This window comes from Rhinatrema bivittatum, chromosome 1 (assembly GCF_901001135.1).
Source record: "Rhinatrema bivittatum chromosome 1, aRhiBiv1.1, whole genome shotgun sequence".
NCBI classification, from domain to species: domain Eukaryota; kingdom Metazoa; phylum Chordata; class Amphibia; order Gymnophiona; family Rhinatrematidae; genus Rhinatrema; species Rhinatrema bivittatum.
In genome coordinates this window covers 193457008-193478084 of record NC_042615.1, presented here as the reverse complement: position 1 = coordinate 193478084, position 21077 = coordinate 193457008, and the positions used below count along the sequence as shown (strand labels likewise).

Genomic DNA, 21077 nt, shown 5'->3' with positions numbered 1-21077 from the left:
CTGGCCCCCCCAGCCCCAGGCAGCTCCGAAATCGGAGCCGTTGAAAAATCCAAAGTGGCCGCCGCTGAAAAGCTCTGCCGGCTCAAAAACGGCCTCGCCAAGCCTGGGGGAGACTATCCCCGGGCTAAATTCATCCTCTCAGCCAAGGAGGGACCTTCCCCACCCGGCAGGCAAGCAGGGCAAAGACCCTGCAGCAAAAAACGGTAGTAAAAAAGCCCACAGGCAAGGCAAACTGCCTGCAGATGCATGGCCCAAGCTGTGCTGAGAAAAACTCTTAAAGTGACAGCCTCAGCACCAAGGAGAGAGCAGGGAGATCCTGCTGACTCCTGCCTGTCTGACTGCCGGATTAATGCCTGAGGACCAGAAAAGGGCCAAAAAAGGTAAAAAAGTAAGAAAAATTCTGGTCAACTGCTGCAGAAGTCAGAGGTATTTGAATACCTGCGACTTCGGAACTTTGGTATCTTTTCAACTGATTTTTTTAAATCAGTAGTGACTGAGCACAGCAGCGGGTCTAAAACCCTCTCGGCAGCCAGAAAAGGGGAGCGAGTCCCAGAGGGAGACGGTCCCACACCTGGAAGGTAACCCGGACTCAGACTATGCAGCGCAAAAGGGGCAAATAGCCCCGTGAGTCCGGCAAGAGCAAGGAGACGAAGTCGTCTCCTAAGAAAAAAGAAAAAGACACCAGGGATCAAAAAACCCCAGAAATATAACTTTTCTGAAGTACTTGCTTGAATCTAAGAAGGAATAGAAAAGGCTGACAAGCCAGAGAGCCGAAGGGGGAGCTGTTGCACCTGCTTGGAGACAGACGAATACTGAAGGGGTTAGTGTACAGGTTCTCCCCTTAAAGGGACATCCTCACAATTCTGGTCTGTCTCCACCTGCTGGATAGGGGACAATAACCCACTGTCTGACTGATCCTGGTACGTAACAGGGAATTAACACATTTTTTTAATGGTAAGATTATGAATCTAGCACGCACCGGAGGTAGAGGACCAAACATAGGAGATCCCAATAGCGGGATTGTGTAAAACAGATTAGAAATGCACTATTGACATCCAAGTTTCAATAAAATTACACACTTTATTATTGAAAAAAAAAAGTGGACTTTATGAATATCTGACCATCTTTTTTTTTTTTTTAGTAAAATATGAATATACCCAGTATTTTTTGGCTAACTTTTAGGTGGATAAATAAGGGGTGTTCGGGGGGGCATTCTGGAGTGGGGGCTGAAGCTTGCCAGACAAGTTATCTAACTAACTCTGATATTTGAAATTAATCAAATAAATAATTGGGGGCCGGGAGGACGCAAGCGTTTGGAGCTCCCACATCGAATTCTGAGAAATTTTCCTCACCGCTTGCAGCGGGCTAAAAATCACAACCTCATACAAAAAGAAAGGCAGGATAAGAGACTACCTCAGGCACTTCTATTCCTCCCTTGATGCAGACTACGATAGTGGGGTTCCATCTGCCGGAAGAGAGAGGGCTCCAGAGAGTCTCGTGCTTGCGACGACCGAGGAGCAGACAGTGTCGCCAACGGGAGAAACAACTTTAAGTCCTGGAGCGCCGTTGACACCCTCCCCCCTGCAAAGGCAGGAGCAGCAGCAAGCCCAGAACCAACCCTACAAGGAACGGCATTGCTTGGTGTGAGTACGCCCGAGGTGGGCCTTGCTGGGGACACTGCCAGCCTTGCGATGGAGGGGGGGGAATCGAGAACATCCACCACGGTGGGGGGAGGGGTACCCCTTGTAAGCGTTCATGCTGAAGGAGGGGAAGGGGACTGACCTTAGGATTGGATTGGAGATGAGCAGAACTTCTGAAAAGTTAAATATTGTGGTTCACCCGATATCTTATCCTGTATTAAAGCCTTTGGAAAAACCTAATAACATCACAATAGAATCTGTATGATTCACTATCTCAACACTACAAAACTCTTTAATGTCTATAACAGATGTATTAAAAGGCACGCAAGATTCCTTTGAAAATTTAAAATCAGCTGCAAATGGTCAGATGGAGTGAATAGTACAATTGGAAGGAAAAATGGAAAATTTAAATTCTGTCAAGAATATGGTTGTAAAAGGTGAAACGGCATTAAGTACAAAAGTTGAAATCTTAGAAAACAAATTTAGAAGTAGTAATAGTGTACTTAATTTTCCAAAATGCAGACTAATCTCGGCTAAAGAACTATTTAAGTATTATTTAAAGGATGTGTTAATGATACCAGCTAAAGAACAACCAAATATAAAGATTATTTTGCATCAGGATTGAAAGAGGGAAAGGAAAACCAGAAGGGAAAGCAGAGTTGCTTACCTGTAACTGGTGTTCTCACAGGATAGCAGGATGTTAGTCCTCACATATGGGTGACATCAGCAGGATGGAGCCCAATCACAGAACACTTGTCAAAGTTTCTAGAACTTTGACTGGCACCTACAGGGCATGCCCAGCAATGCACTGACCCTGCATCCAGCAGGGGTCCCTCTTCAGTCTTATCTTATAATAAAAAGTATGTGCGAAAAAGAAAATAAGAAAAACGTAACGAACCCAACTCCGCGGGGTGGCGGGCGGGTTTCTTGAGGACTAACATCCTGCTGTCCTGTGGAGAACATCTGTTACAGGTAAGCAACTCTGCTTTCTCACAGGACAAGCAGGATGGTAGTCCTCACATATGGGTGAGTACCGAGCTGAGGATGCCCAAGCAAAGCACCAAATGCATCCAAAGACGTGCAACAGGCACAACAACAGGGGTGGAAATTTGGTAAGGAGGGCATCCTGAACGGGTCGGTGGGAGGATGTTGGGAAGTTAAAATGAAAACAAGTAGCGTAGAATAGACTGGCCAAAGATGGAATCTTTTCTGCCAGCCTTATCCAAGCAATAATGGGCTGCGAAAGTATGAAGAGAATTCCAGGTAGCAGCCTTACATATATCAGAAAGCAGCATCGAACGGAGGTGCGCTACTGATGTTGCCATGGCCCTGATAGAGTGTGCTTTTACATGGTCTTGTAACGGAATGCCTGCTTGCTGGTAGCAAAAAGAAACACAGTCCGCTTTCCCACAGGATTGCCCAATTTGATGGTATCGAAAGAAAGACAATTGAGTGGATTTCCTGTGGGCCAACATGCGGTCCAGATAGAAGGCTAGAGCACGTTTGCAGTCCAAGGAATGCAGAGCTTGCTCTCCTGGGTTTGAATGGGGCCTGGGAAAAAGGTAGGTAGGATAATAGATTGGTTAATATGAAATTCTGACACTACCTTGGGTAACAATTTAGGGTGCGTGCGGAGGACTACACTATCGTGCAGAAGTTTAGTGTAAGGCGGGTAGGTAACTAATGCCTGCAATTCACTAACTCTGCGTGCAGATGTGATAGAAGGAAAACTACTTTCCACGTGAGATAACGAAGATCACAAAAGTGGAGAGGCTCAAACTGAGGTTTCATGAGCTGTCCCAAAACCAGATTATGGTCCTAGGCAGGGGCAGGAGGGCACAGTGGAGGTTTTAAATGGAGCAAGCCTCTCATGAAACGAGATACTAAGGGTTGTGTTGAAATGGAGACATTTCCTATTCCCTTATGGTACGCAGACACTGCACTAGCATGCACTCTGATAGAGGAAGTTTTTAGGCCTAACTCTGACAGGTGCCAGAGATAGTCCAGGAACCTCACAGTGGAACAAGTGAAGGGGTCTATGAACATGGAAGTGCACCAGACTGTAAACCTCTTCCATTTAGAGCAATAAGACCTTCCCGTTGAAGGCTTTCGTGAAGCCACCAGGACTCAGGATACAGACCTCTGAAAGGTTAAAAGGTTGGAGTATTAACCTTTCAACATCCAGGCCAGAGACAGAGCCTGGAGGCTGGGGGTGAACACAGGCACCCTTCATTCTGAGTGATTAGAAGGGAATCCTTCCAAAAGAGAAATGTGCCAGCGTACTGAAAGGGTCCTGGAGGATTGGGAAACCACAACTGGCGTGGCCAATGGGGAGCTATCAGGAACATTAATCCCTTGTCCTAACTGGAGCTTCATGAGAGTCTTTGAAATGAGAGGAAGTGGAGGGGTACGCATAAAAGAGACCGCTGGCCCAGGAGAGGGCAAAGGCATCTCTTGGATTCGAGTGGTGACTGCGAATGAGAGAGCAGAAGTTGTCCGCTACTGTGGGGGTTGAGAGGACCACTCGTTGCGGAAGAAAGTGCGACTCAGCTTGTCCGCCAAAAGATTGTCACTCCTGGCAAGTAGGTGCTTTGAGGTACAATGAGCGGGAAAGGGCCCATGCCCATATCCTGACACAGGAAATAGGAGCCCGTTCCCCTTGTTTGTTGATTGTACCACATCGCAACCTGATTGTTGGTTTGAATCAGGATGGCTTTGTTTGATAGGCAATCCCGAAAGGCCTTGAGGGCATATCTGATCGCCCATACTCCAGGAAATTTATCTGGTGTTTGGCTTCTTCTGGAGACCAGGTTCCCTGAGTCTGCAGGTCGCCTACATGCGCACCCCACCCGAGGTTGGACGCATCAGTTCTTAAGTTAATTTGAGGTTCTGCAGCCTGAAATGGAAGGCCTGCAATGAGATTGGAGTGGTGCATCCACCAGGCTAGTGACAGACAGAGCTGTTTGGTAACCTGGATAATGCTGGACATTGGCTGATAAGCTTGAATCCACTGGCATTTTAAGGTCCATTGCATCTCTCTCATATCTAGGCGAGCCATCGGAGTGACATGCACCGAAGACGCCATGTGGCCCAGCAGTATGAGGAAGTGATGAGCAGTTGAAGATACTCGAGTCTGTAGTTGATGCGCCAGAGATGCTATGGTGAAAGCACGATCCTGGGAGAGGAAGACTTTCGCCTGTATAGTGTTTAGGTCGGCCCCTATAAAGGATAGGGTTTGGGATGGTACTATTTTGGATTTGGGATAGTTGATTAGAAACCTTAAGGAGATAGCAAATGTTGCTTACCTGATGTAACAGGTGTTCTCACAGGACAGCAGGATGTTAGGCCTCACAAATGGGTGACATCATCAGGATGAAGCCCAATCACGGAAAACTTCTGTCAAAGTTTCCAGAACTTTGACTGGCCCCTACTGGGCATGCCCAGCATGGCACTAACCCTGCAGCCAGCAGGGGCCCCCCTTCAGTCTTGTTTCAAAGCTACAGGCAGTGCCGAAAAATAAAATAAGAAAACGAACCCAACACCGCGGGGTGGCAGGCGGGTTTCGTGAGGACTAACATCCTGCTGTCCTGTGAGACAACTGGGGTGGAATTTGGGAACAACTGGGGTGGAATTTGGGAAGGACATCCGCACCCTACTGGGTAGGCGGAAGGGTGTTGGTACGTCATGTTGGAAAAAGGTTACGCAGGACAGATTGGCCGAAGATGGAATCCTGTCTTCCGGCTTTGTCCAGGCAGTAGTGGGCTGCAAATGTATGGAGAGAACTCCAGGTGGCAGCCTTGCAGATGTCAGGAAGCGGGCACCGAGCGAAGGTGTGCTACTGAAGTCGCCATGGGCCCTTACAGAGTGTGCTTTAACACGATCTTGAAAAGGAATGCCTGCTTGCTGATAGCAAAAGTGATGCAGTCTGCCAAGCAGGAGGAAAGAGCCTGCTTACCCACAGGTTGCCCTAACTTGTTGGAATGGAAAGAGATGAATAATTGAGTGCTTTTCCTGTGGGCAACTGTACGGTCTAGATAGAATGCCAGGGCCCGTTTACAGTCGAGGGTATGCAGAGTCTGTTCCCCAGAGTTGGAGTAGGGCCTGGGAAAGAAAATAGGTAGTATGATGGATTGATTAATATGAAAACTCCGAAACTACCATAGGTAAAAACTTAGGGTGAGTGCGGAGTACCGCCCGGTCCTTTAGGTCACCGGAGTGAAGAGGTTCCGAAAGGTGGTTTCATAGCCGACCGAGAACCAGATTAAGGTCCCAAGAAGGGGCCGGAGGACGTAAAGGTGGCTTGATATGGAGCAAGCCTTTAAGAAAAACGTGTTACGAGGGATTGTACCGATATAGGGACATCCCCGATTCCTTTATCGAAGGCGGCTACCGCACTGACATGCATTCTTATAGAAGAGGGTCTTTAGACCCAATTTCTGATAAATGCCAAAGATAGTCCAAGAATTTAGGGATTGGACAGGAAAAGGGATCAAGGGACTGAGAAGTGCACCATGATGTGTACCTTTTCCATTTATAGGAATAAGATTTTCTTGTGCAGGCTTTCGTGAAGCGATCAGCGACCGAGAAACTGAATCCGAAAGGTTAAGTGGTTGTAGGATTAACCTTTCAACATCCATGCCGTCAGGGACAAGGCTTGGAGGTGGGGATGGAGGAGGCATCCATCATTTGAGTGATCAGATGCGGGTCCATTCCAAGGGAATTTGCCTGCGGATGGAGATATCCTGAAGTATGGGAAGCCATACTTGGCGTGGCCAGTGTGGTGCTTTCAGGATCATGGTTCCCTTGTCCTGACGTAGCTTCACGAGAGTCCTCGACAGAAGAGGAAGTGGAGGGAATGCATAAAGCAGACCGGTTGTCCACGTTAGGGAGAATGCATCTCGGGGCTGCGAGTGCTGGCTCCGAATGAGCGAGCAGTAATTGTCCACTTTGTGGTTCTGAGGGGACGCAAAGAGGTCTATGTAGGGATGACCCCATTGCTGGAAAAGAGATGTCGCTACCAATGGACTGAGTGACCACTCGTGTGGTTGGAAGACACGACTCAGTTTGTCTGCCAAGACATTGTCCACCCCCGGCAAGTAGGTGGCCCTGAGGTACATCGACCGGGAGAGGACTTCTGCCCAAATCTGCGCAGCTTCCTGACAGAGAAGGAAGGAGCCTGTGCCTCCCTGTTTGTTGAATGTACCACATTGCCACCATGGTGTCCCCCCCCTTCCCAGTTCTCCTAATATTTTCTTGTAAAGCCCTTACCCCCTCCCCCTACCCTCTCTAGTTACTTTATTCAGTTTCTATGTAAAGCCTGTTGGCTATTTTTGTTCTATGGAAACCGATGTGATGTTTTCTAAACGAATGTCGGTATACAAAATTTTTAAATAAATAAAATAAATAAATGTGATTTGATAGGCAATCTTGAAAGGCTCTGAGAGCATATCTGATTGCTCGAAGCTCCAGGAAATTTATCTGGTGTTTGGCTTCCTCTGGAGACCAGAATCCTTGAGTTTGTAGGCCGTTTACATGGGCTCCCCAGCAGACGTTGGAAGCGTCAGTGGTGAGAATTATTTGAGGATCTGGTGGGTGAAAGGGCAAGCCTTGTAGGAGGTTGGATTGATTTTTCCACCAGGCAAGAGACAGACGGAGTGCATCGGTGATGCGGACAATGGTCGACAGAGGCTGAGTGGCTTGAATCCATTGTGATTTCAGAGTCCATTGTATGACTCTCATGGCCAGACGGGCCATTGGAGTCACATAAACTGAAGACGCTATGTGTCCCAGCAGAATTAGAAATTGACGAGCTGTTGCTCTGCGTTGAGACTGCAGCTGGCAAGCTAAGGACATAAGGGTTTGGAGTCGTTGATGAGGAAGGAAGGCTTTTGCCTGTAAAGTGTCCAATTCTGCCCCAATGAAGGATAAGGTTTGAGATGGGACTAAGGAGGATTTCTCGTAATTGACAAGAAACCCTAGAGAAATTAGAGTTTGAATAGTCAGGGTCAGGGAGGACCGAGCAATTCGCTGGGTTGGGGCCCTGATTAACCAATCGTCCAAGTAGGGGGTAGACGTGGACACCTTCCTTCCTGAGAAAACGCTGCAACCACCATGAGACATTTGGTGAAAACGTGTGGTGCGGATGCTAGGCCAAAAGGAAGCACTCGGTATTGATAGTGGTTTTGGCCTACTAGAAACCGGAGGTATTTGCGATGAGCTTGAGCTATCGCAATGTGGGTATAAGCGTCTTTTAGATCTAGAGAGCAGAGCCAGTCCTTTCTTTGCAGCAGAGGGAGAAGCAAGCCCAGGGTTACCATCTTGAACTGTCTGTGAAGGTACTTGTTGAGGGCCCGTAGGTCCAGGATTGGCCGAAGTCCTCCTGACTTTTTTGGGGATCAGAAAGTACCTGGAATAGAACCCTAGTCCTGTTGAAAAAAGAGGAACGGGTTCTATAGCGTTTGACTGGAAGAGAAGGGAAACTTCCTGCTCTAGAAGAACGGAGTGGTCGGTAAGTCTCCACACTTGCAGAGGTGGAGAGTCCAAGGGAAGAGTTAGGAAGTTTAGGTGGTAACCGTGTGCGATTATCGCTAGCACCCACTGATCTGTGGTGATCTGATGCCATTCCTCTGTAAAGTGGCTTAATCGACCTCCTACTGGTATACTTGGTAGAGGGATTAGGCATCTGCTCTCTAATTGGACGTCAAAACCCCGATGCAGGACCTGGCTGTGGAGCTGCTGCGGGTTTTTGTTTTCGAGGTTGGCGAGGCTGAGGTTTTTGGTAAGGCCTCGCTGACCTAGATTTAATTGGTGGGGGATAGTACTTCCGTGGACGGAAGAATGACTTTTTAGAGTCCTTCTTAAATGGCTGTTTAGAAGGGAAGTCAGAAGGGATCGATGAGAGCTGCTTAAGGGTCTCATGATGGTCCTTTAATTCAGCAACTATTCGCTGGATTTGCTCACCAAAACAAATTATCCCCTAAACAGGGCAGGTCGGAGAGCCTGTCCTTGCACTTCTGGGCGGAGGTCAGAAGACTTAAGCCAAGCCCAGCGTCGTGCCGAGATGGCCGCAGCAGACACCTTAGTGGAAGCATCGAAGATATCATAAGCTGTTGTGATCTCATGCTTCCCAGCTTCAAATCCCTTAGTTACCAGGGTTTGAAGTTGTTGTTGGAATTGTTCTGGTAGGGTATCTGAGAATTCCTGTATCTGCTTGAAAATGACCCTATTGTATTGGGTCATGTACAGCTGATAGGAAGCTATTCTGGAAATAAGCATGGCCCCTTGGTATACTTTCCTACCTATACTATCTAAGAACTTGTTTTCTTTAGTAGGAGGTATAGAGGAATATGGCTTCACCCTTTTGGCTTTCTTTGAGCTGACTCTACCACTACAGAGTGGTGGTCTAGTTGAGGTTTCTGAAAGCCAGGTGCTGACTGTACAAGGTAAGTAGAGTCAGCTTTTTTGTTTACTGGAGCAACAGATCCAGGAGTTTCCCAGTTCTTCTTTAGAAGGTCCAGAAAAACCTGATGACTTGGGAATGGAAGTGATGAATTTAGGGGCATCCAGAAACTGGAGTAACTCCATCATTTGGTGCCTGTCATCTTGCTCAGACTGAAGCTGAAAAGGGACCAATTCAGACATTTCCTTCACAAAATTTATGAAAGAGAGGTCCTCTGGGGGAGAACACTTTCTACTTTCAGCAGGAGAGGGTGGTGAAGGCAAATCATCGGTGTCTGTGGAGGTATCATCACCCCAGGTGTCATAAGGATCAGGTAACTGACCTGTAGGACCACGAGGGGGTTGGATACCGGAAGGCCCCGGTTGAGGCTCCGAGAAACTCGAAGGAATCACCAGGGGCATCAAGAATACCTTCAGAGGCATCGGTGCCGGCATCGAAGGCATAGGTGGCGCTGATGTGCGTATGCCCCCGAAGAATGTATCGGTGGCGAGGGCCGACACGGCATCGATGGCACAACTCCTGAAGGAGGAATTTGATTCGGCAATTTCTCCACCCGATGAGGCTGCCATCGGGGAGCGTATCGGTGCCGGTGACCCAGGTATCACCAGTGGAAGGGCAGTCATGAGCGCTTCCATCTGGGCTAGCAGCGGTGCCAGCGCTGCTGGAATCGGGTCGGTGACCGGTTCCACTCTCGGTGCCGGAGTCTGTGCCGATGGAATCTGGAACCGTCCAGTTCTTCCCGGAGACCTGGGGTAACAAGACCCGGCTCCGCGGAAGAGGGAGGCTGAGGCTGAGCCGGAGGGACCACCGTCACCGGTGGAATCGTGGCTCCCAAACCCCGATTGGGTGAGGGTTGCCTCGGTGTCTCAGAGACAGGAGTGGATGGTGCCACTTCTGGTCGAGACTTCTTCGATGGCGGCTCGGACGGTACCGGGGTCGATGACTTCGATTCCTCGACGGTCCGAGACTTGCGATGTCGATGCTTCTCCCTCCGATCCCCTCGATCATCAGGGGAGGGAACGGGAGTCGATGGCTGTGGAGACGTCGATGGCAGACTGTCACCGAGAGGTTGTCGGCGATGGTGCAACTTCAACAGTGCCGGTTCAGAGGACGTCGATGCGACGGACGGCGGAGTGTGAGCATGGAAAAGGAGTCCCATCTTCTCCATTCTGGCTTTGCGACCTTTTGGTGTCATAAGTGCACATTTGGTGCAAGTCAGGACATCATGCTCACTTCCCAAACACATTACACAGACTATGAGGGTCCGTGATGGACATGGTGCGCGAACAGTCTGGGCACAGACGGAACCCCGACGCCATGGCCATTGACCAAACATTTAGCCGTGGGACGGTCGACGGCCAGCAGGCCGCATGGGCCAAACTCGATGGTAATCGACTAAAGACGGCAAAAAACTTACCAAAGTACCGCGGACTAAACTTAGAGACAGGGGAGACCCCTGTGGGGCGAACTTAAAGTTAAAGAAGTCCGTGAAGAAATTCCTGTCAGGAATGTGGTAAGAGCTCCTTAACCGCGTGGCAACTGCTTCGCGGAAAAAAGACTGAAGGGGGACCCCTGCTGGCTGCAGGGTTAGTGCCATGCTGGGCATGCCCAGTAGGGGCCAGTCAAAGTTCTAGAAACTTTGACAGAAGTTTTCCGTGATTGGGCTCCATTCTGATGATGTCACCCATATGTGAGGACTACCATTCTGCTTGTCCTGTGAGAATTGAAAAAACAAAAATATAAAGAGTTGTTGAAGAAAATTAAAGAATAAAACACAGGAGCTATTAAAATAGGTCAGCCAGAGAGTGGTTGTCCCAATTCCTCTTCAGCAAGTCCAGGAGGACTTCATGAACAGGTATGGACGTGATCTCCTTGGGTGCATCTACGAATTGGAGCACTTCCAGCATATTTGTCTGGAGTCTTCTTCCGTCTGAAGTTGGAATGGTATGGCTTCAGACATTTCCTTTATAAAATTAATAAAGGACAGGCACTCTGGAGGAGAACGTCTTCTCTCCTCAGGGGGAGATGGCTCTGAAGATGGATCATCAGAATCCTAGGAAGAATCATCAGTCCAAGGATCCTAAGGCTGATCACCTGCTCACATAGGATCTCCAGAATGAAGTAATGGTGTTATTCCTAGGATCAGGCCTAGGCATAGACAGCATTGGAGGAGGCACAGACAGCATCGATGGAGGCACCGATTGAGGACGATGAGGTATCGATGGTATCTGTGTCATCGAAGGGCGAGTCGGTGGTAAGGTCCCAGACGGCCTGGGCATAGGTTCCGGCCACAGTGTTTCCTTGTCGTCTGATGACAAAGGAATCGGGGTGGAAGGCGTTGGATATACCGGTATCCTCTGTTCCACCGGTGGAAGGGCACCAATCAACGCATCCAGCCTGCCGAGTAGTGGTGCGAGCGCCGTGGGAATCGGGACGGCAACTGGGGCTGGCATCGGTGCCGGCGTCGATGGAGGCTGGAAGCCCTGCAGTGCCTTTCCGATAGCCTCTTGGATCATCCGATCCAATTCCTCACGGAAGCCTGGGACATGGAACCCCAGCTCCGGAGTAGGAGGCAGCACTGGTGTAGCCGGAGGGGTGCACCAGTGAAAGTGGAGTCGCGGCTCCTGGCACCAATGAAGGTGGGGAATGTCTCAGTGACCTAGTCGCAGAGGAGGATGGGGCCTTCTCTGGACGGGATTTCTTTGTTGGTGGCTCTGTCGACGCAGATGCCGAGGGCTTGACTGGATCAGTGGACTGAGCCTTCCGATGACTGTGTCGATGCTTTTCACGACGTTCTCATCGGTCCTTCTCCGGAGCCGAAGAGGAAGAAGTCTATGCCGGGTGGACAGAATCGGTGTCCCGCTGCTGGCGAGAGGTCGATGGCACTGGCTCAGACGATGTCGAAGCGCTCGATGGAGTCTGTGGCTTTGCCTGAAAAAGAAACTCCATCTTCTCTGAGCGGGCCTTACGGCCCTTCGGTGACATTTGGGCACATTTGGTGCGTTAAGACGCCGTGGTCTGACCCCAAACACAACACACAGACCCTATATGTCTGTGGCTTCGACAAAAATTTTACCGCGGTGTGGTCGATGGCCAGTAGGCCCCGAAGGGAAAACTCACGGGAATCTACCGCAAATGAGGGTAACGCCTTACCTTACAACCGCGGACTACGGAATTGATAGGGGGACCCTTATAGGGTAGAATTTTTGAAATTTTGGAATTAAGTTCCGTGAGCAAAATTCTGTCAGGAAACTCTAGAGAGCTCCTTAATCCATGTGGCTACTGCTGCGCGGAAAAAAAATAGACTAAAGGGGGACCCCTGCTGGATGCAGGGTTGGTGCCATGTTGGGCATGCCCAGTAGGTGCCAGTCAAAGTTCTAGAAACTTTGACAAAATTGTTCCATGATTGGGCTCCATCCTGATGATGTCACCCATATGCGAGGACTACCATCCTGCTTGTCCTGTGAGAATGCAAATACTGTATACAAATGATTGTGTTTCTTCATAATATATAGCTTAACTGGGTAGTCTATCAGCCTGTAAACTAACTAAAATACTCTAAATAAAGGTGATTTCAAACTGCAGGATCTGAAGGCCCTCAGATTGGAAAACAAGTTTAAGCGGCTGCCGTTCTCTTTTCCTAAGTGTGTCATTTCTTTTTCACAATGAAGTCAGTCTATAATCTAGAAATATGAAGTTAAAACAAAAACAAAATCAATAGCAGTCTGAGAGACATTTACATTGATCTGTAGTTTTATACTTTAAAAGTCATAATCTACTATAATAATTTATATAAATTTTAATATTAAAGTTTCTGCTACCTTTCTTTTGAAAGAGTGCATTTAGGTAACTCTCTGCTTGGCATTCGATCTTCTCAGTGTTGGACTGGCCCTGAGATGTTGGCTCCTCTCCAGCTGTTGACTGCAAAAAACCTAGATGCGTTTGATCCTGAGAAGAAAAGAATAAAAGTAATAACATTTAAAATATTGTACTTTATACAATAATAATCAAAGATCAAAATAATACATATGCCCAACAGGTATTTTTGTATCTGTCAAGATTTTTTCCTTCAAGTTGATCCAGTTTATTTTAGTAGGAAGTGGCAGATTCTCTGTAACTGACAGGAAGCTAATCAGTTATAATACCTCAGAAAGGGAAAATGGTGCCCTGGGGTGGGCTGGTGCCATTTTGAAAATGGAGCTGGAGGGGCAGGAACTGCTCCTGCCCTTAATAGACCACCAGGGATTAAAAAACAAGCTTTAGGGAAGGTTCAATTAATCTATTTGATAACCCTTACACTTCATGGTTATTAGGATATTTGTACCATATGAAACAGTTAACTTTCTACTTCTCTTTAGTGTTAATTCTTCCAAAAATAATATTCATCATTGTCTCATTAAGACAAAATTCATATCTTACCGGAACAAGAGACCATTTTTGTTTTACATATCAATGTATGCAATATAAAACATTTCAAAGTGAAACCTTTGAAATGCTTTAGGTAAGCAGCAATGTAAGTCCTTGTCTGACATAAAAAGATTTGAAGACTTTTAGTTAAAATTTTGAAACCAAAAGTTTACAAAATTCAACTACCTGGAGATTATCCAATATATAGGGTTCTCATTACATTTTAGAAGTCTCTTCCCCTTGACACAAACCAAAATACTGCCCTAACCATACAGCATATATACCAAAAATGGATAATAGCTATGCACCTTTATTTTTTCTCATTACCATATTATAAAATGAAAAAGAAAAAATATACGAAGTGTGCATTACAAAAAATCCACCCATCATATTTTACCTATTTTTTATTTCCTATATTTCTTTACATAGCCTATTTTATTTCCTATGTTTCTTTACATAGCCATTCTTCCAAAAGATTCACTGCAGGGAATTCAAGTCTGGGACATTTCCCCCACATGCCACGAGGCATCTCCACTAGGTAGTATCACAAAGCAGTGGTGCGAGTACTTCTCCCAGAAGGGCTCTTGGATCCAGCAAGATACAGACAGTGGCAGAGGAGGAGGAAAACAGCCACTCAGAGACAATTCCCACCTGGAGAAGGGAGAGTAAAAACAACCCCTTCCCTGACTAGAAAACAAGGTGTCAAAAGGGAACCTACTATGGTTGCTTTTCAAAGTCGCAACTTTAACCAGTTCACCCCAATCCCAGAACGCCCTACTCCTCATACGAAAGTGGGTCATAGTCCCTCACCTAAGAGGCTCTAATGGTGGCATAAAAGCTGCTGCTGGATGTATAATCGCACACTGCAGAAACCAAGGGAACTAAGCGCAGGGAAGCATGCGAAAGCAGTCCAGCTGTTCCTCCCCTTAGCTGCTGGAGCAAAGAACCAGTGACGATATGCGTCCTGGAGGCTTCCGCGTGAAGGGAATCCAGATCGTAAATCAATATAGGAGAGGGTCCATAAAGGCCTGTTCCCTCCTTGAGGGAGGTATCGTCACATTACCCCCACAGTATCCACCCCCAAAAGGATGGCCCTGGAATGACTAGGAGAGCATTCTTGTCTGAAAAGGCACCTCTGTAGTTAACCTCAGCACTGTGGCTGCAGTGACTTGCACCTGTGCAATGATGCTCCACTCTGCCGTTAGTATCACATATACGTCTGACGTCACAGTATCTACCCTGGCTCCATACTGGGATAGCAACCCAAGCCCCTGCTACGGCATGGATTGGCACCAAAGTTGCTGGTTCCTGCTGAAGTGTAATGCAAACGAGTGGTCAAGAAATATGCAGTGGCACCAATCCTATTGGTGCAGCAAAGCACCCAATGGCATCTGATATGAGGACACTTGATGGCGCCCGTGATGCCAGCTGCCAATGGACTATCAGGGTAATGAGTAGCCCCTGCACTGGTGCATTTGGTCCAGGCAGTCCAATTTCAAGGCACACCCCAATAAGTGCACTGATGGTGCTCGACGCTGTTGACCCCACATATGGCTCAAACCATATTCAATGGTGGGGCCGGCACCCCTGGCATGTACTGCACCCTACATCACTGGCACTGATGTATCCATGGAGACACTGCCCTCCATGGCACAAAGCATTCTACAGTGCCAATAGCCTTGGAATCACAGCGCTTCCACAGCATCACCCATGCCCATAGCATTTGAAGATGTTGATGGATGGCATTGATGGCAGTCAATGGTCCCAAAGGTGCCCTGGCACTTGGTGCTTAACTCCATTATGGCGCTCATGGCACCTACAAAGTTCAATGGCAACCAAGGGCACACATGATGCTTGATTGTATCAACTACACTTTCATCGCTGGATCAGTGAACTGGTACGGACATACATGGGCAACAGATTTTGGGCATAGTGCAGCAGCAGAGCTGAGTGCCCTGTCATGCTCACCTTCCCTTCAAAGGAGATTATTCTGCCTGAACAAGCTGACAAGCAGAAGGAGAGGCTATGTTATCACAGCACAACAGGTGAAGATTAACTTGGGCACAAGGAGACTAGTTCCCATGAGCGTAAGGAGGATGAGCTCTCCTTCCCCTGAGAACGTTCCTGGATTCTTTCGCTGTCTGAGCAAGGTCGTTGCCCAGCGGTCGGATGAAACTCCTGCCTTGATAGGAACTCAAGATACTACAAACCTGGCAATCTTCTCATATATCACAAACCAATCAGTATTCAATAATACATAGTGACATATATCTAATTTTGAATCTTTATTAGTGAAAGTCTCATAAAACACATACCCCAATTATATTTCCATTTTCCCCAGAAAATAGACATTTAAAAATATCTCAACATACCCATACATATCCCATTCATTCTTCATATCATTCACTCACACCTTAATAATTCTTATTCATAAGAAATTCTAATCATTTAAATTAGACATAAATATAAACATTTACACATAACATTATCAATGTAATCTATTTGCAAGCGGAAAGAGTTCTATTGCATAAGAAATTTTTTGTTCATTATAAGGACACCAATCCTTTCAATCCTTCTTCATCTTCTCCTTTCAATCTTTCTTCAATTTCTCTCAACATGTTTCGCCTTCCCTTAGGCTTCTTCAGGAGAATTTCTGAGGGATCTCCTACTGCTCATGTATCCTCAATATCTATCCAAAGGGTTTACCATCTATAACATTATACAAATTTAATTAATACTTTCAAATTACATTTATATTTCCAAAGCTTCAAAATTTATTCATAAGCCATTTTATCTGAACGTCCCAAAACACCTTTTCTCAGATGTACAGCCAAACACATCCCTGACTCTTTTTTAGCGCCTTACTCATTCAATAGAACACTTCATCTCATGTAAAGTAAATCTAAAATGAAGTGAATCAGAATAGTTTAAAAAATCTTTTCTTCTCTTCAGAGAGTTATCTCAACATGCGCAATAAAGAAACCTTACCTTTTCAATCTTTAACACAAACTTCACCACAGCTCAAAAAGACGCCGCCATCGAGTGATTCAACGGAAGTAAACTCTACGTCTTCTCCCATCCTTTTAAATCCCTTAACACCAATCAAAAACAACTTACTCAACTAGTCTCCACCCCTTGATTTTGCCCGCCAAATTCAATCAAACCAACAATGGTTAACTACACCTTTCAATCCAAATTAGCTCTTAAGATTCAAAAACATACTGCCCAATCAATTTTATCATTAAGACCTTGGGGCCATAAAGTTCTCAATGTAAAATTCCATCGCTGCTCCATATGCAGCAATGTTTTATTTACATTTCCTCCACGTCTGTTATATACCTTCTGTAACACAAAAAAACGTAGTTCTTCTACCGTGTGCTTATATTCACGCCAGTGTTTTACAAGAGGAGCAGTTTCTACCCCATTCCGGATTCTACTGCAATGCTCCAATATTCGAATTCTAATCGTTCTTGATGTTTTCCCAACATACAAAAGCCCACATGGGCATTGCACTATATACACCACCGAGCATGTTTGACAAGTTGTTAAATTCCTTAAAAGAAATTTTCGGCCCGAAACCGGATGGGTAAAAGATTTTATTGATAAACTAAGTTTACACACACTACATTTGGTGCAGGGGTAATGTCCACTAGTACTTTCATCTTGTAATTCCTTATCACCTAAATCCGAGTGTACCAAGATATCCCTGAGATTCCTAGATCTTCTAAAAGAAAACATTGGGGGATCCCTCATACCATCAAAACCACTAACAAGATGCCAATGGTTTTTTATCACCTGTATCAAATCCCCTACTCTATTTGAATAGGGTAGTACACATACCAGAGATGGTGATTTCTGCTTCTTCTTCGGTTTAAGTAACAAATCTCTGTTGATATACCGGGCTCTTTTATAAGCCTGATTAACAATACGTGTGGGATAACCCCTTGCACCAAATCTCTCTTGCAAATCCTTTGCATGAATTTTAAAGGTTGGAACATCAGAGCAAATCCTCCTTAACCTAAAAAATTGTCCCACTGGGATATTCTCTCTAATATGTTTGGGGTGAAAACTATTAAAATGTAAAAGTCCATTTCTATCTATTGCCTTCCGGTATAACTCAGTAACAATTCTACCATCTTTCTTCCCCACCCTCATGTCCAAGAATGGAACCCATTGGGTTTGAATATCACAGGTGAATTTGAGATTTTTATCTGAATTATTAAAAAAATGGAAAAAACTTTCAAATTCACATTGGGTACCAGACCAAATCACAAGGATATCGTCGATATAACGACACCACAACCTCACATGTTGGTACCATATTGAAAGATAAACAAGTTTTTCTTCAAATACTGAAACATACAAACATGCGAGGTCTGGTGCCATTGTAGCACCCATTGCGGTTCCATGAACCTGCTGGTAGAAATCATTTTGAAACATGAAATAATTCTGTGTGAGTGCAATCGCAGCCAATTCAACCAAAAATTGTGTTGGGACCTTCTTGTCTATCCTTGTATCCAAAATCTCACGTATCAAATCAATAGTTGCTCTTTGAGGGATATTAGAATATAAAGATTCTATATCCATTGATATAAGCAAAATAGGTTCTACCATATCAGGAAGAGTTTGTAATACTGTTATCAAATGTGATGAATCTCTTATATAAGATCTAGCTAATGGGACAAACGGTCGTAGAAAATGGTCTACATAGATAGATAAGGGTTCTAATACTGAGCCAATGCCTGCCACAATTGGTCTTCCAGGTGGAGACTCTAAGGATTTATGCACCTTCGGTAAAATATAGAAGACAGGTATCTGGGGATTCCGATTCATTAAAAAAGCTGCCTCTTTAATCGTTACCCATCCCACACTTAGGGCTTCTGTGATCACTTCACTAATTTGTGTAGTCAATCTTACAGTTGGATCTACATCTAATTTTTTATAGAACCTCTCATCCCCAAGTTGTCGATTTACCTCCTGTACATAGTCTTCTCTATTAAGAATAACCAAGGAACCACCTTTATCTTTTTGAAGCTTTGGAAATATAAATGTAATTTGAAAGTATTAATTAAATTTGTATAATGTTATAGATGGTAAACCCTTTGGATAGATATTGAGGATACATGAGCAGTAGGAGATCCCTCAGAAATTCTCCTGAAGAAGCCTAAGGGAAGGCGAAACATGTTGAGAGAAATTGAAGAAAGATTGAAAGGAGAAGATGAAGAAGGATTGAAAGGATTGGTGTCCTTATAATGAACAAAAAATTTCTTATGCAATAGAACTCTTTCCGCTTGCAAATAGATTACATTGATAATATTATGTGTAAATGTTTATATTTATGTCTAATTTAAATGATTAGAATTTCTTATGAATAAGAATTATTAAGGTGTGAGTGAATGATATGAAGAATGAATGGAATATGTATGGGTATGTTGAGATATTTTTAAATGTCTATTTTCTGGGGAAAATGGAAATATAATTGGGGTATGTGTTTTATGAGACTTTCCCTAATAAAGATTCAAAATTAGATATATGTCACTATGTATTATTGAATATTGATAGGAACTCAAGCAAGTCTCCAGGCTAGAGGCCTACCTGGACCATACACAGACTGCTAGTTCCATGGGAAAAAAAGACAGATACAAATCTCCAGACAAATTAAAGGAAAGAACAATACAAACAAGTTGCAGGTGCTGCATTATTTAATAAGGGAAAAAGGAAAACCTCTGCCAGGCTGCACAGTGCACTAGGCCTACCATATGGCTGGCAGAGAGAACCCTTAAAAAGCAGAATTGCTTACCTGTAACAGGTGTTCTCACAGGACAGCAAGATGTTAGTCCTCACTTATGGGTGCCTTGAAAGTCACATTAACTATCATCAAATATTGAAAAGCCTAATTGGTAATTGAATAAGCCTAATAATTGGTAATACCTATAGCCCATGAACCCATCCCTGGTTTTTTTTTTTTTCTTTTTTTAATTGGGAGATGGCAGCCCTCCATCCTTCTGCTCCGTGAAGGTGGAACACCAACCACTGGCATCCCACTCCGTGAATGCCTCTGTGGCTACTGCCGCTCCGTGCAGTGTTTTGCTGCCTGCTCTTTATATGCGTCCTCTAGACCTGATGGATCCACAGTGTTTATCCCACGCCCATTTGAAGTGCTTCACAGTTTTGGACTTCACCACTTCCTCTGGAAGGGCATTCCAGGCATCCACCACTCTCTCCGTGAAGAAATACTTCCTGACATTGGTTCTTAGTCTTCCTCCTTGGAGCCTCAGCTCGTGACCTCTGGTTCTGCTGATTTTTCTCTGACGGAAAAGGTTTGTCGTTGTCTTTGGATCGTTAAAGTTTTTCAAGTATCTGAAAGTCTAATTCATATCAGCCCTGCTCCTCCTTTCCTCCAGGGTGTACATATTTAGATTCTTCAATCTCTCCTCGTATGACATCTGGTGAAGACCCTCCGCCTTTCTGGTCGCCATTCTCTCTACCGTTTCAATCTTGTCTCTGTCTCTTTGTAGATATGGTCTCCAGAACTGAACACAGTACTCCAGGTGAGGCCTCACCAAGGACCTGTACAAGGGGATAATCACTTCCCTTTTCTTACTCGATATTCCTCTCTCTATGCAGCCCAGCATTCTTCTGGGTTTTGCTATCGCCTTGTCGCATTGTTTCGCAGACTTCATATCATTAGACACTATCACCCCAAGGTCTCTCTCCTGCTCCGTGCACATCAGCCTTCCCCCCCCCCCATCCAATACAGTTCATTCGGATTTCCACTCCCCATATGCATGACTTTGCACTTCTTGGCATTGAATCTCAGCTGCCATATCTTCGACCACTCTTCCAGTTTCCTTAAATCCCGTCTCATTCTCTCCACTCCTTCCGGCATGTCCACTCTGTTGCAGATCTTAGTGTCATCCGCAAAAAGACAAATCTTACCTTCTATCCCGTCCGCAATGTCGCTCACAAAGATATTGAACAGGACCGGTCCCAACACCTATCCTTGCGGTACACCACTTAAAACCGCTCTCTCTTTAGAGAAAGTTCCATTTACCATCACACATTGTCTTCTGTCCGTCAACCAGTTTGCAATCCAGGTCACCAACTTGGCACTCACTCCTAAGCTTCTCATTTTATTCACCAGTCTCCTATGCAGAACCGTATCAAAAGCTTTGCTGAAATCTAAGTAGATGACATTGAGCGCTCTTCCTTGATCCAATTCCTTGGTTACCCAGTCAAAAAAGTCAATCAGATTTGTCTGACAGGATCTTCCCCTGGTGAATCCATGCTGCCTCTGGTCCAGCAATTCTCCGGACTGTAGATAGTTCACTATTCTCACTTTCAACAGTGACTCCATTACTTTTCCCACCACCGAAGTGAGGCTAACCGGTCTGTAGTTACCAGCCTCCTCTCTGTTCCCACTCTTGTGAAGTGGGACCACCACCGCTCTTCTCCAATCACTCGGCACCACTCCCGTTTCTAGGGATCTATTGAACAGGTCACACATCGGACCCGCCAGCACATCTCTGAGCTCCCTCAGTATCCTTGGATGAATCCCATCAGGTCCCATG

At 45.6% G+C, this 21077-nt stretch overlaps 1 protein-coding gene across 7 annotated transcripts in view; it reads right to left on the bottom strand.

The window, feature by feature from the left end:
• Nucleotides 1-21077, bottom strand: part of LCORL (ligand dependent nuclear receptor corepressor like) — a 374618-nt gene that overhangs the window by 169483 nt on the left and 184058 nt on the right. For all 7 annotated transcript variants that reach the window (XR_003854676.1, XM_029590369.1, XM_029590404.1 and 4 more), the window contains one exon: nt 12921-13047. Coding sequence is in view for 4 of the 7 variants with exons in the window: in XM_029590369.1 (XP_029446229.1) it covers nt 12921-13047 (127 nt within the window). In the remaining 3 variants the exon portion in view is untranslated. The remainder of the gene's footprint in view (nt 1-12920; nt 13048-21077) is intronic.